Source organism: Populus alba, chromosome 11 (genome assembly GCF_005239225.2).
Source record: "Populus alba chromosome 11, ASM523922v2, whole genome shotgun sequence".
NCBI lineage: Eukaryota > Viridiplantae > Streptophyta > Magnoliopsida > Malpighiales > Salicaceae > Populus > Populus alba.
Window position 1 is genome coordinate 5,442,212 of NC_133294.1, and position 12,987 is coordinate 5,455,198.

Here is a 12,987-nt window from a genome sequence, read left to right on the forward strand (position 1 = left end):
TCAGTAGGCGGAGGAAGGATCGGTCCATCACTCACAAAGATGCCATCGTCCGCTCCATTGTATCCATTACTACCATTTCTCGCTCTCAACATGTACCGACCCGAACGGACTCTGATGAGAGTAACCGGATCCGCATCAGATCCGAACCCGAACACATCAGGAGACGCACTGACGTGATCGACGGACACACCTCCTCCAGAGAACTCATCGGGAGCGGCAGCGGCGGTGGAGTAAGAGCCGAAGTTGGAGTAGCTCTCATCGTCTACTTCATCGAAAGGTGTGTGATTTGAAGGTTGAATGTCTTCAAATGAATCAAAGGCAGCCATTTTACTGGTTTTGTGTTTCTCTCTCTAAAAAGTAGGAAATCAAAGAATTACTCTCTCTGAAAATAGCACAGGTTTGTTTCTTTTGTAAGATTTTGGACTCTCTCTCTCTGTGTTAGCCAAGCCAGACCAGGCCAAGGTGGTGACTTTGAAGAGATGCAGTTCGCTCGCCTTGCCCTCATCTTTTTGACTATTTATATAGTGCTGGTGACGACTCTCGACAGAAATGAGAGGAAACGAAACGAAACAATTTTACCTTTACTTTTACTGTCTTTAAGTGAAAAAAAAAAAAAAAAAAAGATTTGGTGGCTGGCACCCGAAAACGACGTTGTTTTCATAGCTTAACGCAGACGTCAAAGTAGCAAGGTATCTCATCAGCGGGCTAAAGGTCATGCCTCCTTTTCTTTTATGGATTTTTGGGTTGACAATATTATCGGCAATTACCTTATAATTTTAACTTGAGATATTACAATATATAAATCAGATACTGTACAACAAACCAATATTAAATGAAAAATAAAAAAAAAAACAAGAACAAAACTAGAACTTTCTTGCCGGAATTTGGAAGGAATTTCCGTAAGAAGCCAAGATTCTTAGAGAGATTAAATCTGTTCCGGTTTGGTTTGTTTTTGTTTTATTGAATAACCAGGTCAATTAAATGAGACTAGAACTGTTCCACAAAATCAACAAGGGACAGAAATGAACGAGAGAATGACAAATTTAAAACCCATTTAAACAAACGAAGCTGTTACGTTTGCTTATTAGGTCAAACTCAAGATCGAACTTATCCAGTAAGGTGGAGAGAGCCTAAATAAACTGACTTGTTAGATTTTTTACATCGACACTGTCAATGGTAAGTATGTTCCGAGGACTTTGAGCATGTAGCCAGAAACTACTCTCCATCATCAATCTTTTACTTCGGTTAAACATGCACACACCATAAACAGTCCGGACCTAGTGACTTCTCCCAAGGCAATGGCAGCATCGACTGCCCAGCAGTGATCGGGTCTTTGCAGCCCTTGCCCTTCTTGATGCACAAGTCTTCTGTGCATTTTGACACGCCGGCAAGTAGAGACAAAAGCAGCTGGAAATCACAAATATATGAAGTTGTGAACATCACAGAATTGCAGTCACTTGAAAAAAACTCTGCAATAAGATTTGGTCAGGGGGGGGGGGTGCTCTTCTTGGATTCATGTTACACATTGCAAAAGACTTAACCATTGATTCAACTGGTGGCTCGGGATCAAACAATCATCCATCTATTACAACAAAGTGGGGAAAGGGAAGTACTGTATGGTCTTCAAGGAACAGGAGGAGCATTCTTGTGATATCTAGCAGAAGAGGGCATGCGCTGCAGGGCTCGTGGAAACTCTTGCTTTAGACGTTTATTTGGCATCCCTTGCGTTGGCCTAAAACATTATAAAAAATATAAAATAAGAAACAAAAACAGAAAATAAAATACAAGCTGGAAATCCATGCTCCCCGCACAAACAATCTTTGAGCTAGTAAATCGAAACAAAAGCGATGATAAGGAGACTACTCATTATTCAGTGATGATTTGGGAAGACAAGTAAAGCATGGAACTTTAAGGACAAAGCTGCAATGTCTACTGTTTATAAATGTCAACTTTCCTATTAGTTTTAAATTTTGTAGTGCAGAGCCATATCAGAAGTGAGCAACAAAAACCTTCATTCGTGCCAGGTGGTGGAGATTAATAGTGAATGGAATAGTGCCTGTTAAGATAAAGCATATTGAGGTAGCATACAGCTAATATTCAAATGAGAAGAATAAGCAATCACAAACCTAGGGGAACCCTGTCGTTTCTGTGTATATTGACCGAACGTTCTTCTTAGACTTCCAAGGGCCTTTTCAGCAGCCTGGGAAAAGAATGTTTGTGCGCTCAGCCAGATGAAATAAAGATATATAAATATTTAATAGAAAATATAAATTTGGTCCCACAAAAGATGATTCTGAATATGAAACAATACATACCTGCATCTTAGCTTCATCCCATGTCGACCCAATCCCCTTCCCAAGAACCTGTCCATCTATTTCAACCTAAGGCAAGATATGAAACAGATAAAAAAAAAGTTCAATGGAGCTGTGTTGGAAAATGATTGATAACTATAAGATCTGAAAGTCAAATGACAAGCAAAAGGGAAAAAAAATGCTAGTTTCTTCCACTCAAACAAACCACGCAATTATTGATTGGCAGCTCAAACAAGAAAATAACGCCTTGCTGTTTCAGTTGGCTTAAACTCTCCAAACACATGTAGACCTTCTCAATAGCTAGAGCATCCTACTTTCTTTTGTTCTTACATGCGAAAATATTAATTCATGACCAAGGGACAGCCACACAAACCAAATGTGCAAAATGAAGTCCAGGAAAACATAAAGCTTCAAAATGTCAACTCAAGGTGAATGGAATTATAGTTCTAAATTCTTTCTCATAAGGATTGTTACCCTATAAAATAGAGGACCCCTAATTCAGTCAGTTTCCTTGAGATGAGAAAAGGAATTCCGTAAAAACTCTGCAACTTTTTTGGCTTGAATTGTCAAGATCTTTGTGAAAAAACTAAAGGGAAAAATATAAGTAAGAAGGAAAAGAAAAATTTAAAGGAAAAAAGTGTGTTCAAATACAAACCTGTGCATGTACTTCCTCTCCTGGAATTGAATTAGCTGAAAGTGGAGTCTGTGCCAAAAAATTTACTCCAAGTCCCTCCATCATGCACTGAGGACAATTAAATGCCAATCCATGACATATCAGTAATAAAAAACATATTTAATAGCCATTGAAACATAGCAGAGTCATGCCTAACTCATTGGAACTTACAAATTCTTTGAGTGCAGTGACAGAACCCGATGATTTCTTAGAGCCTTCCAGCCTTGGATCCAGAAGCCTGGTTGGCTCTGAAGCAGCTGAATATGCTACTAGCTCATCTTTAGGCAATGGCTGATTTCCAAATAAATTCATATTACCCAGAAAACCATTGTTGTTTGCACTAGGATATCTACTTGAATCCCCGTGCATGGGCCCAGAATCAGGCTTCACACGCAACATATATATGCCTGCACAAACATTGTCATCAGCATCACTGAGCAGAGATGTTTGGACAAAAGGAATTTCCAGTGTCAAAGATATTGAAACATCATACTTTAAGAACATCACCCGTGCATAACAACGTATGAGACACATGACATGCTAAGTTAATATTAAAATGTGCATCATATGGCAGGTTTCAAGACATTTAGCACACTGGTATGCAACCAGCTCAACTTGGATTCTGATCAAGACCATAAGCTCAGAGCAGTCTTAAGCTTTAAAAACTGTATGACATTTAGCTCAGACTAGATTCCATGTTATACACATCATTTACAATACCAAGCACCAGATATTATAAACAACAAATTCCATGGAGAACTTAGCTGAGCAGCTGTATGACACTGGACAGGCACAACATTGACAATGCGCAATGACAAGCATGCTAATAATCAGAAGGCTGATTCAACTCAATGACTTTGCATGCTAACATGTAGTAAAAGAGATCTTACCAGCTAACTTCTTAATAGAACCCTCAGCTGCCTGACGTTGGGCTTCTCCTCTTGTTTTACCAGTTCCTTCACCAACCTTTTCTCCTGCAAACCAAGCCTGCAAACAGTAAAAAACAGAAAGGATAAGCAGCCATACCATTTCTCTATTAGCAAAATCATGTCCTTCGTGGCCTTCTCTCCCCTCCTATTTTTCTCATGTTTTTTAAGCAAAAGACACACAATGATATCAGTTAAGAACTAAAAGAACATATTGGATTTTTACAGTTTCATACAGCTACCTAATAAACTACATGGAGTTGGCAATCCTTTAATTTCCTCACTCTTCAGGGCATTAGGCGCACTGTATTCCATGTAAGGTGACTGTGCATCCTTTTCAGTATTAGAAAAGAGTTATTATTTGGATAAGCTAGGTAAGTAAAATGCAGTTACTGGGTTATAAAAAAATGCCATCATAGTTCTATCTTCCATTTGGTTATTTAAAATGACAGGAATGCAAACTATTTGATGTTTGCTTGGGTGCCAAATTACTTTTGTATGGATTTATCAGAGATCAGTATGCTAATTGTGTATCAATTTAAAATAGTCATGCCCAGAAATGCCTTCAAGTTCTTTCACAAGCTAGTAAATGTTGCGCAAGAGAAAAGGTTAAAATATACATGGATCATCCCACCATATAGACAAACTAAACACTGTATTCCATGAATTTAAGAAAATAAATTGCAACGCAGATCCCATATTTTAAAAAAGAAAGGATCAATTACTTCTGATTGAACATACACAAATTTCATATTACTGATAATAAAGCTACAATTTAAGTTTTAAGCCAGTGAGTTGAGAAAACCTCAATGGAGAACTGCAGATCTATGCTAGCAACCAAAGCAGGCCTGAATTCCACCTGTAGGTTTCCATTAAATTAAAATTGAGTGAGAAAAATGGAAGAAAAGAAAAGCTTAGATGGAACATAAAGGTTAAGGTGCATAAATTGTTCAGTCTAACTTACGCTCCAAAATATAATCTGTCCCCTTACCTTGGTTTCACACTTCATTGCAATTTCCTGCAAAACTTCAACTGGAGTTTCAGCAATTGTAAACGCTCGTTCAGATTCCAAGTCAAGGTCCCTGTTGCTGGATGATCTACTCAATGGAGTCTCCTCCACTTCAACAAAAACTCAAAATATGACTTTAGGTAACAAAATTAAGTTCATTGCACCAAGTAACTAAATCTATAAGGAAACAAACCAAAAACACCAAAAGCAATATTGCAAAAGTCATTGCAACTGTTGCAAAAGCTAACAAAGCTTACATGTCAAACAAATTAATATAGAAGATTCCTTCAAAAAAAAAAAAAAAACACAGGAAATTCAAGCTAAGTGATAGCATCAGTCCAATCCTACTCTTGCTGATAGGCAACATGAGATTGATACTGTACACAATATGGTTCCATTTTCAAGAGAAGAAATATATCAACACTCACCTTGGAAAGAATGGTAATTGGGAGTTGAATGGTTTAGCCTCATCCGATCATTTCTATAAGGTGCCTGCAAATAAATGGTCGTGGAAGTTTGATATTCTTCATCAGTTACAGGTAAAAGAAGGCTAAAGTGGGACGCTGCAAAGGAAAGTTACCTCTTTTGGCAGTCTTTGATTCTCATGAATCATCCTATCAGATGGAATATTACTCTCAGCCTTAGGAAAAAAGGATGGATGATGGGTTTGATGCTTTTCAATATTCATTGGATCTGAATCTAGAGGAAATTCTCTGGGTGTTCGGTTAAGTTGCCTTGGGGTCATCTCTTCCTCCACTGGAACCCAGCTTCCACGAGATTGCACATGTGCAGCTGACACTGGTGCTGAAGGTCTTGCAGGAAATGGGGATTCACTTGGTGCATTGTCTCTTGAATCTTGCCCATGTTGTAATATGAGAAGCCGCCTCCTTGTATCAGGATCTAATTCAGATTCAGGTACTTCACCTTCTTCTCGAGCAGGAGAACTCTGCAAGCTTGGTTCTGGATGAACAACCTGGCCTAACTGTTTAACTAATGGAGCCACCTGAGGGAACTGTGTGTTGGGAAATGGCATCATTGATGTTTGTGATGCTGGCACTGGCTGTTGTGATACCAGCATTGATGGTTGTGATGCTGGAATCAAGCTTGAAGAAGATGCCACTGCGTATTGGAGAGACTGAAGAAGCCTTGGATCTAAGCTGCTGACTGTTGAAGGAAGTGATGAGGGGATTGTTGAAGAAGCTGAAACTGCTTCCTGGAATTTTGGGGAAAAAATACAGCATAGAAAGAAACCCAATTCAACTTGAATGCACACATAGACAACCCACATTCATCTCAGAAAGATCAGGAAATATAAAACAAATGTTTTCCATATCACAACTTCAGCACTCCCATAGGCCTTTGTAAACCAAATGAACATGTACTTTTTTGTCTGAACTTGCAGTTTTCCAAACAAACATGCATCAATATACACAGGTCTAAATACCTTTAGCCGTCTTTCAACCTCAGCATCTGCTGTGCTGTCAAAAGAAGGTGGATCTCGGTTTCCATTTGCAGCAGAAGCATCATCCTGAATGCCATAAGAAATTTAATTATGAACAGGAAAAAATAAGAGCATTACATCTGCTAGGTGATCATAAAATTGTGTACATTCATAGCAGAGTGTAACAACACATTCTGACATCATGACTTCAAATGCAAAGAAAGTTGCCATTACTAACCTCCGAAACTAAGTAGTTGCTCACATCAGGAGGAGAAGGAATATTACTGGTATCATCTTCATATGCAACCTCAGGTATCTTCTGCAGAAGACCCTCATCAAATTCTCTGCAGTCATATTCCAAGGTTATGCTATGCCCAAACAATATCACAAGCATAAACAAAATTGATGCAAAATTAATTGGTAACACAAGTAGAATGATGAAATATATAGGAGTGCCCAAGTAAATAAATGCCCTTCAGATTTTGTATTCTTACTTGAAGAAACCACCTCTAACATTGCAAGCAACATTTCTCGCAACGCACAAGATTGGAACAGCATTATTTGCCTATGACACGAAGACATATGATGAGTGGGTGCTACTACAACATGGAAAAAAGTGCATAAGCATGTGTTGTGTGGGCATGGGTGTTTTGAGTGAGTAGTGTGTGCAAGCATTATTGCAATGTTGAAGTTTACACCAAGCAAAGTGCATATAATTTATACTTCAGCTTGAGGAGCATAATAAGGAGCAAAAGCAGGAACCACGTGCACACGGGATTGATCCTTCTCATCCCACACGTTCATGCGGTCATCAATCACAAGTGCCATCTTAGGATGGCATATTCCATCTTGAAAGACATTGAATAATGACTTTCTTGAACCTGTAATTACATACACAAATAAAATAAGCATTAGTATAAATGAGCATGCTTGCTCATGCATTTGTAAGACTTTCAACAGTGAGCAAAAAAGTCGTATTAACAAACTACATCTGACTCCATAACCAGCTAAAAGAGTAGAAGCCATCTGCAAGCTGGATGCCACATACCAGAGCTGACACACACAATCCGATCTAGCAATTCATTTGAGTTTATCAAGTTTGATTCTGGATCCAAAAGCCTCCACATTTCTAAAGCATAATCTCTTTCAGCCATTGTGCAAACATAAACCTCAAAGCGCTTGCGCCCTCTTGCAGTCAAGTAGCTTCTAAGATCCTCCCAGGCAGGTCTCAACCTCACAAGCACACTTGTATCACGAATCTACATAATTATAAAACAAAAATCCTTTTATTCTCGGACCAAAATTAATGCACATGTTCAGCAGAAACTAAATATTATCAAACATTGTTGAGCATGTAGTAGCCTATCAATTCCTGATACAAATTCCAAAAAAATCTAAATTCATTGTTGTAGCAAATAAAGATCATTACATATCTACCAAATGGCGAATAGGAACTATACAAATGATAACTTTTTCGAGGCAGTGACATGGTTTGAAAAAACAGCAGTACAGAGAACATCAAAACAAGGTTGCAGCTTGTCTCACTCTAGAATCCATGAAGTACACACCTGTGGATTGATGCGAGTAAAAATTATATTCTTCTCTGGCAACCGTATCAATGGGCGAACCAAAGGTTGATGGTTGTCAGACACGGCCGGAACGACCTCAAGCTGTGTTTTGATCACCTTTCCATTTTCAATAACCTGATCATTTTCCAAGTATTGCCTCAAAATGATCTTGTCATCCTGATACCTCTTGATCTCTGAAATAATAGCAAGAATTCGCTGTTGGTCCACCTCGGTGCTTATTTTCTTCTGCAAAGCTTCAATTTTATCTTCAAATGAGCGCATTGTATTTGCAACTATGAGAGTTTCATCAAGATCAAATACAATGCCAAGGCATCTGAGGTTCAGCATGACAAGACAAGAGTCATAAAGTCCTGATGCAACATTGAATCCCCAGAAACATGGATGCTTTCTTTCATTACTCCTGGAGGGCATTGCAACCAAATGGAGCTCCTCACCTCCCAGATGCATTACTGCAGTCTGAAAATTACATCGCCATCAATATCCAAAAAGAAAGAAGAGCATGAAAAAAGAAGAAAAGGAATTCAACATAAATCTGCTGATGCACATGAACATGAACAATGAGAAGGAAGAACAAGCGTAGTGAACAAAAGAAAGCTTTCAATACAATAAAACAACATGACTAACAAATTACCAGAAGTCATGTTTCGTATAATCATAAAGGTGCAATTCGTTTTAAGGCCAGATCATAACAACCCAGGTTTCTTCTCAAACTAACAACAAGACCAATGTCAGAAAAATCATTCGTGCATAATCATTAATTTTTTATTCTACATCAACAATCAATAAACCCTTGACAAAATGAGACAAAGCCAGCAAAAAAAGCCTCCTCTTAGTTTCTGTTCAAGTCCCTCAGCCATAAAACGAGAATAAGAGAGCAATATTGCAGAGTAACCATCCAAAATTCCAGGCTTCTATTCACTCAATATTCAATTTCAGCAAAACCCCAAAGCTGCTTCCTATAGAAGCAAATATTCAACTCCATATGAAGCAGCTATATCAGTAACACATGATTCTCATGATAAAATTAGTTCTATCTTTAGCATTAAGATCCCATGACAGCACATATTATTCACTTTCAAATTCCATTAAAGCACATCTTCACTTCAATTGTTCATAACAATTTACTGGGAAAAATATAGCTAGTTCAGGCAGTTCTCATGATATCATGGCAAAATTGTCAAGAAATTCAGCTCATAATCATCTGGGTCAAATTAATTACTTAATAAAGTTCACAAATTTGCCACAAACTTGAGGTTCATTCACCGAAAACTGTCTGAGAAAAATCAATTGGGTTCTGGGTCCTTGTTCAAAGCTGTCCAGAGTCCCGTGTACAACAAACCCAGTTAACTGGGTTATAAAATTTGAAACTTCATCTGGTTTTATCCAATGATTTCGATCAAATCCTTTAATGGGCTTCCTTTAAATTGATTATTAAGTTCATTATTATTAATTAGCTATACCTTGTTTTCTTGGATACAGGAGGAGTGCAAAAGGCGAAGCGGCGATTCTTGTTGAGAGGAGATCTTTGTTGATGATGATGCTGTTGACTCTTCCATTTTGAAGCAAACACCAATAGATGTAATTGTATGAAGCACTGCAAGTGGTGGACATCTCTCACTAGGTTGTGAGAAGTGGCTAATTCTGATTCCCTTCACTATCTCATCAATTACGCTCTTCCTCTTGTTCTCTTCTTCTTGCTGTTGTTCTTGTGCATAAATTTCAACTTCTCCCAGTAACTCCTCTCCTTTATACACCACTGATTTATACATCTTTTTCCACAAAACCCCCCAAAAAATATTCCAATCTTTGCTTCAAAGTTTCAAGCTTTTGATTCGAAGTCCATCAAAGATCATAAATTTCCATGAAAGAAAGTCATTATATGATCTGAATCCGATTTCTTTGAAATTGCAACAGGAAAAAGATCTCGAGGGAAAATAGGAACAAAATTAAGGGAACTTTTTTGTTGTTTTTGGTCAGATTTTTAAGATGAACACAGATAGATCTGTAAATTGATGATGATGATCCAAAAATCAAAACACTAGAAAGTTCCTTCGATGATGATATTGATTGATAAAATTACCAGTCTAAAAGTCAAGGTGGAGCTAGCTAGGGTTTGTTTTCTCTTTAGTTGAAGATGGTGAAGTCTGCAGAGAAAAGGGAGAGAAACCCTAGATCCAGATAGGGAAAGGTCAAGAATAGCACTCCAAGCGTTGTGGTTTGGTTTAGTCCGATAAGAAATTATATTATTACGCCCCCAAATAAAAATATAAGGAAAACACAAGTTAACATGAAGTAGGACTCTACGTTGGGTGGGTGTTTCTATTGTAATTTCTTGTTTTTTTTTTCTTTTCTTTTTTGTGGTTGTGAGAAATCCCAAAAAATAAAAATAAAATTGCACACGAAATTTTTGAATTTTTCTTCGATTTGTTTTGGGGACCTTTCTTTTACTAATTTACTTTAAAGCAAAGTATATAAAAAAATAAAATTAGTTGTTTATAGCTTGATTTGAGACTTTGTGAGTTGAAATTTTTAAATTTGAAAATTATTTTAAAAAAATTGATTTTAATTTTTAAATAAAATTCAATTTATAAAAAATATGCAAAAATAAATAAGGGATGCCCTCTTATTCACTACACTAAGTAATTAATATTTAAAAAAATATTCTAAAAATACTTGCATATTAACACAAATTTTATTTTTGTTATGTCTCTCCCGTACACCTTTTTATTTCCTCCCAAAAACTCCTGGAGTACAATATTCCTTTTTTCTATACATATGTTAATCCTCATCAAAATATTATTATTCCTCTTAAAGTATGCTATTAATTTTCCTTCTTTTTTTGGTAATATACATGGATGATGGTTGATTATTGAATAGATTGGTATAAATTAAAAATAAGTAGAGATTGAAAAATAGTATTTAAAATTATAACTAATATGTCTTTGATGGCTATCATAATGTTCTTTGCTTATCTAGAATATGGCATGTAAATTGTAAATTATAACTAGTATTAACGGTTCATCTTCTCAGTTTTCTATATATACACTTCATTGAATAACTAGATGACAAATTAAAGTTTGATTTTTGTTGTCCATGCCTTTTGATTAATCATTCTTATTTTGTTCATCAATTTACCTTGAAACTATATGTATCACTTTTGTAGAGAGAGAGAGAATGGATGTGAAACAAAACCCTCAAATGAAAAGTAAGAAATAGCATTAGTTTTTCTTCCATATAGAATTAGAGAGGAAAGAAAGGAATAGAGTAGTGGCAAACTTGTAATATTTTACTTATAATGGATATAAAATCAATTATAATTGTAAACCTATAATATTTCATACTTGCTTCATATAGTAAGTTCACGAATTCTTAACTTAGTAAACAAAAATGTTATTGAAGAACAAACTTTTAGCTCAATATTTTGATGCTTTGAAAGAATTTAAAATCAAATATATTTAGGCTCAACCATATATTAAGCCTAAATTAATGGGAGTTTGACAAATTGGTAGAACTCATTATATTTGGGTTTGGCCATGTGTTGAGCCCAAGGTATCGTGAGTCTTGCAAGCTCTCAACCCCAATATATTGGGGTTTAACCATATGTTGAACCTAAGTCAATATGGGTTTGGTAAGTTGTTAAACCCAACATCTTTAAGTTCAGCCATATGTTGAGTTCAAGGCATACAAGATCTTGCAAACCGATAGACCTAATATACCTAGGTTTAGCCATACACTGAGCTCAATGCATCATGGATCTGACAAGCTGCTAAACCCAATGTACTTGAGTTCAGTCATGTTTTGAGCCTAAGGCGTTGTGAGTGTGGCAAGTTGCTAAAAACAATATATTTGGGTTCAATCATATGCTGAGCCTAAGTTAACATGGGTTTGTCAAGTTGCTGAACTCAATATATTTGGATCAATGGCCTACCATATTTTCATCTCATTAATGTCATAAAAAAATAACTCTTTAGTCTCTCCACTCCATCAAAACAACAAGGTTTAGGAATTATAAATATCATTTGAACCATTTAGGTAAAGGTCATATTTTTCTACCCTCCAAGCTTTCACGCCTTAACTCTTAGAGCATTTAGACAACGTTTGAGGCATCTCCCAGTAGCCAAACACATATTTTCACGACGGCATTGGAAGCGACACATGGTGGTTGAGGAGTGGTGGTTTGGTTTCAATGACCCTTTTTTTTCTCTATCTTTTCCTCAAGATTCAAGCCAACCTTGCCAAGTTTTAAAGGTTTCCTTTTCTTTTGTTTTTGTGTCAAATTTGATCCTCGATATTTTAATTGCTATTTGTTTAGCTTTAAATCCTTTTTTTATTTGATTTTTTTTTTTAATTTCATTCCTCAATCTTTTGTTTTATTTGATTTATATATTGAATATGATCTTTAATATTTTGATTGCTATTTTTTTTTTAAGTATTTTTTTAATTGGTTTTTTTTCAATTGCATCCCTCGATATTTGGTTTCATTTTATTTTTATATCAAATTTGACTTTCATTCTTTTCATTGTTATTTCTTTTATTTTGGGTTCCTTTTTTTTATTTTTCTCGGTCTTATCCCTCAATATTTTATCAATTGAGAATTTAACTTCATGATTTTTTTAGGTTTACCTTGTATAAGGTAATCTCGACCTCATGATCAAGGTCATAGGTTTGGAAGGGTAACTCGAGTTGACTTCGATTTTTTTTAGTTCCTTTCTTATAATTGATCTTTTTTCAGTTTTAACATTCAATATTGGGTTTGATAGGGATTTGACTTCATAATTTTTTTTCAATTTAATTCCTATGGGTTTATTCAGATTTCAGGTCCCGAATCACGGTCTTGGCGATTAACCTAAGTTAACTCAAGTTAGTTTTTTTTTCATTGTTTTTTTAATTTATTTTTTAAGTTTTGTTGTTTAGCATTATGTTTATTTGAGAATTAAGTTTCATAGTTTTATTCAATTTGTTTTTTACTAGGTTATCCCAGTCTCACAACTAGATCACGAACCTAGCTGACTACCCCAAGTCAAGTTCTTATAACCT

At 36.1% G+C, this 12,987-nt stretch overlaps 1 protein-coding gene across 2 annotated transcripts; it reads right to left on the bottom strand.

Annotated features, from left to right (window-relative positions):
- Nucleotides 1-603: 603 nt before the first annotated feature.
- Nucleotides 604-10,191, bottom strand: LOC118039511 (RNA polymerase II C-terminal domain phosphatase-like 1). Of its 2 annotated transcripts, XM_035046216.2 has the most exons (18): nt 9,411-10,191; nt 7,930-8,406; nt 7,410-7,620; nt 7,085-7,242; nt 6,856-6,926; nt 6,600-6,705; nt 6,365-6,448; nt 5,501-6,133; nt 5,349-5,412; nt 4,903-5,030; nt 4,717-4,770; nt 3,876-3,972; nt 3,157-3,392; nt 2,968-3,054; nt 2,316-2,381; nt 2,127-2,200; nt 1,614-1,732; nt 604-1,407 (listed from the first exon to the last, which is right to left on the bottom strand). In XM_035046216.2, the coding sequence occupies exons 1-17, from the start codon at nt 9,717-9,719 to the stop codon at nt 1,624-1,626; spliced, it is 2,964 nt and encodes a 987-aa protein (XP_034902107.1). In that variant the 5' UTR covers nt 9,720-10,191; the 3' UTR covers nt 604-1,407; nt 1,614-1,623. The 2 variants fall into 2 exon arrangements, with proteins under 2 accessions (XP_034902107.1, XP_034902106.1); XM_035046215.2 differs by having other exon boundaries at nt 604-1,732.
- Nucleotides 10,192-12,987: the final 2,796 nt, after the last annotated feature.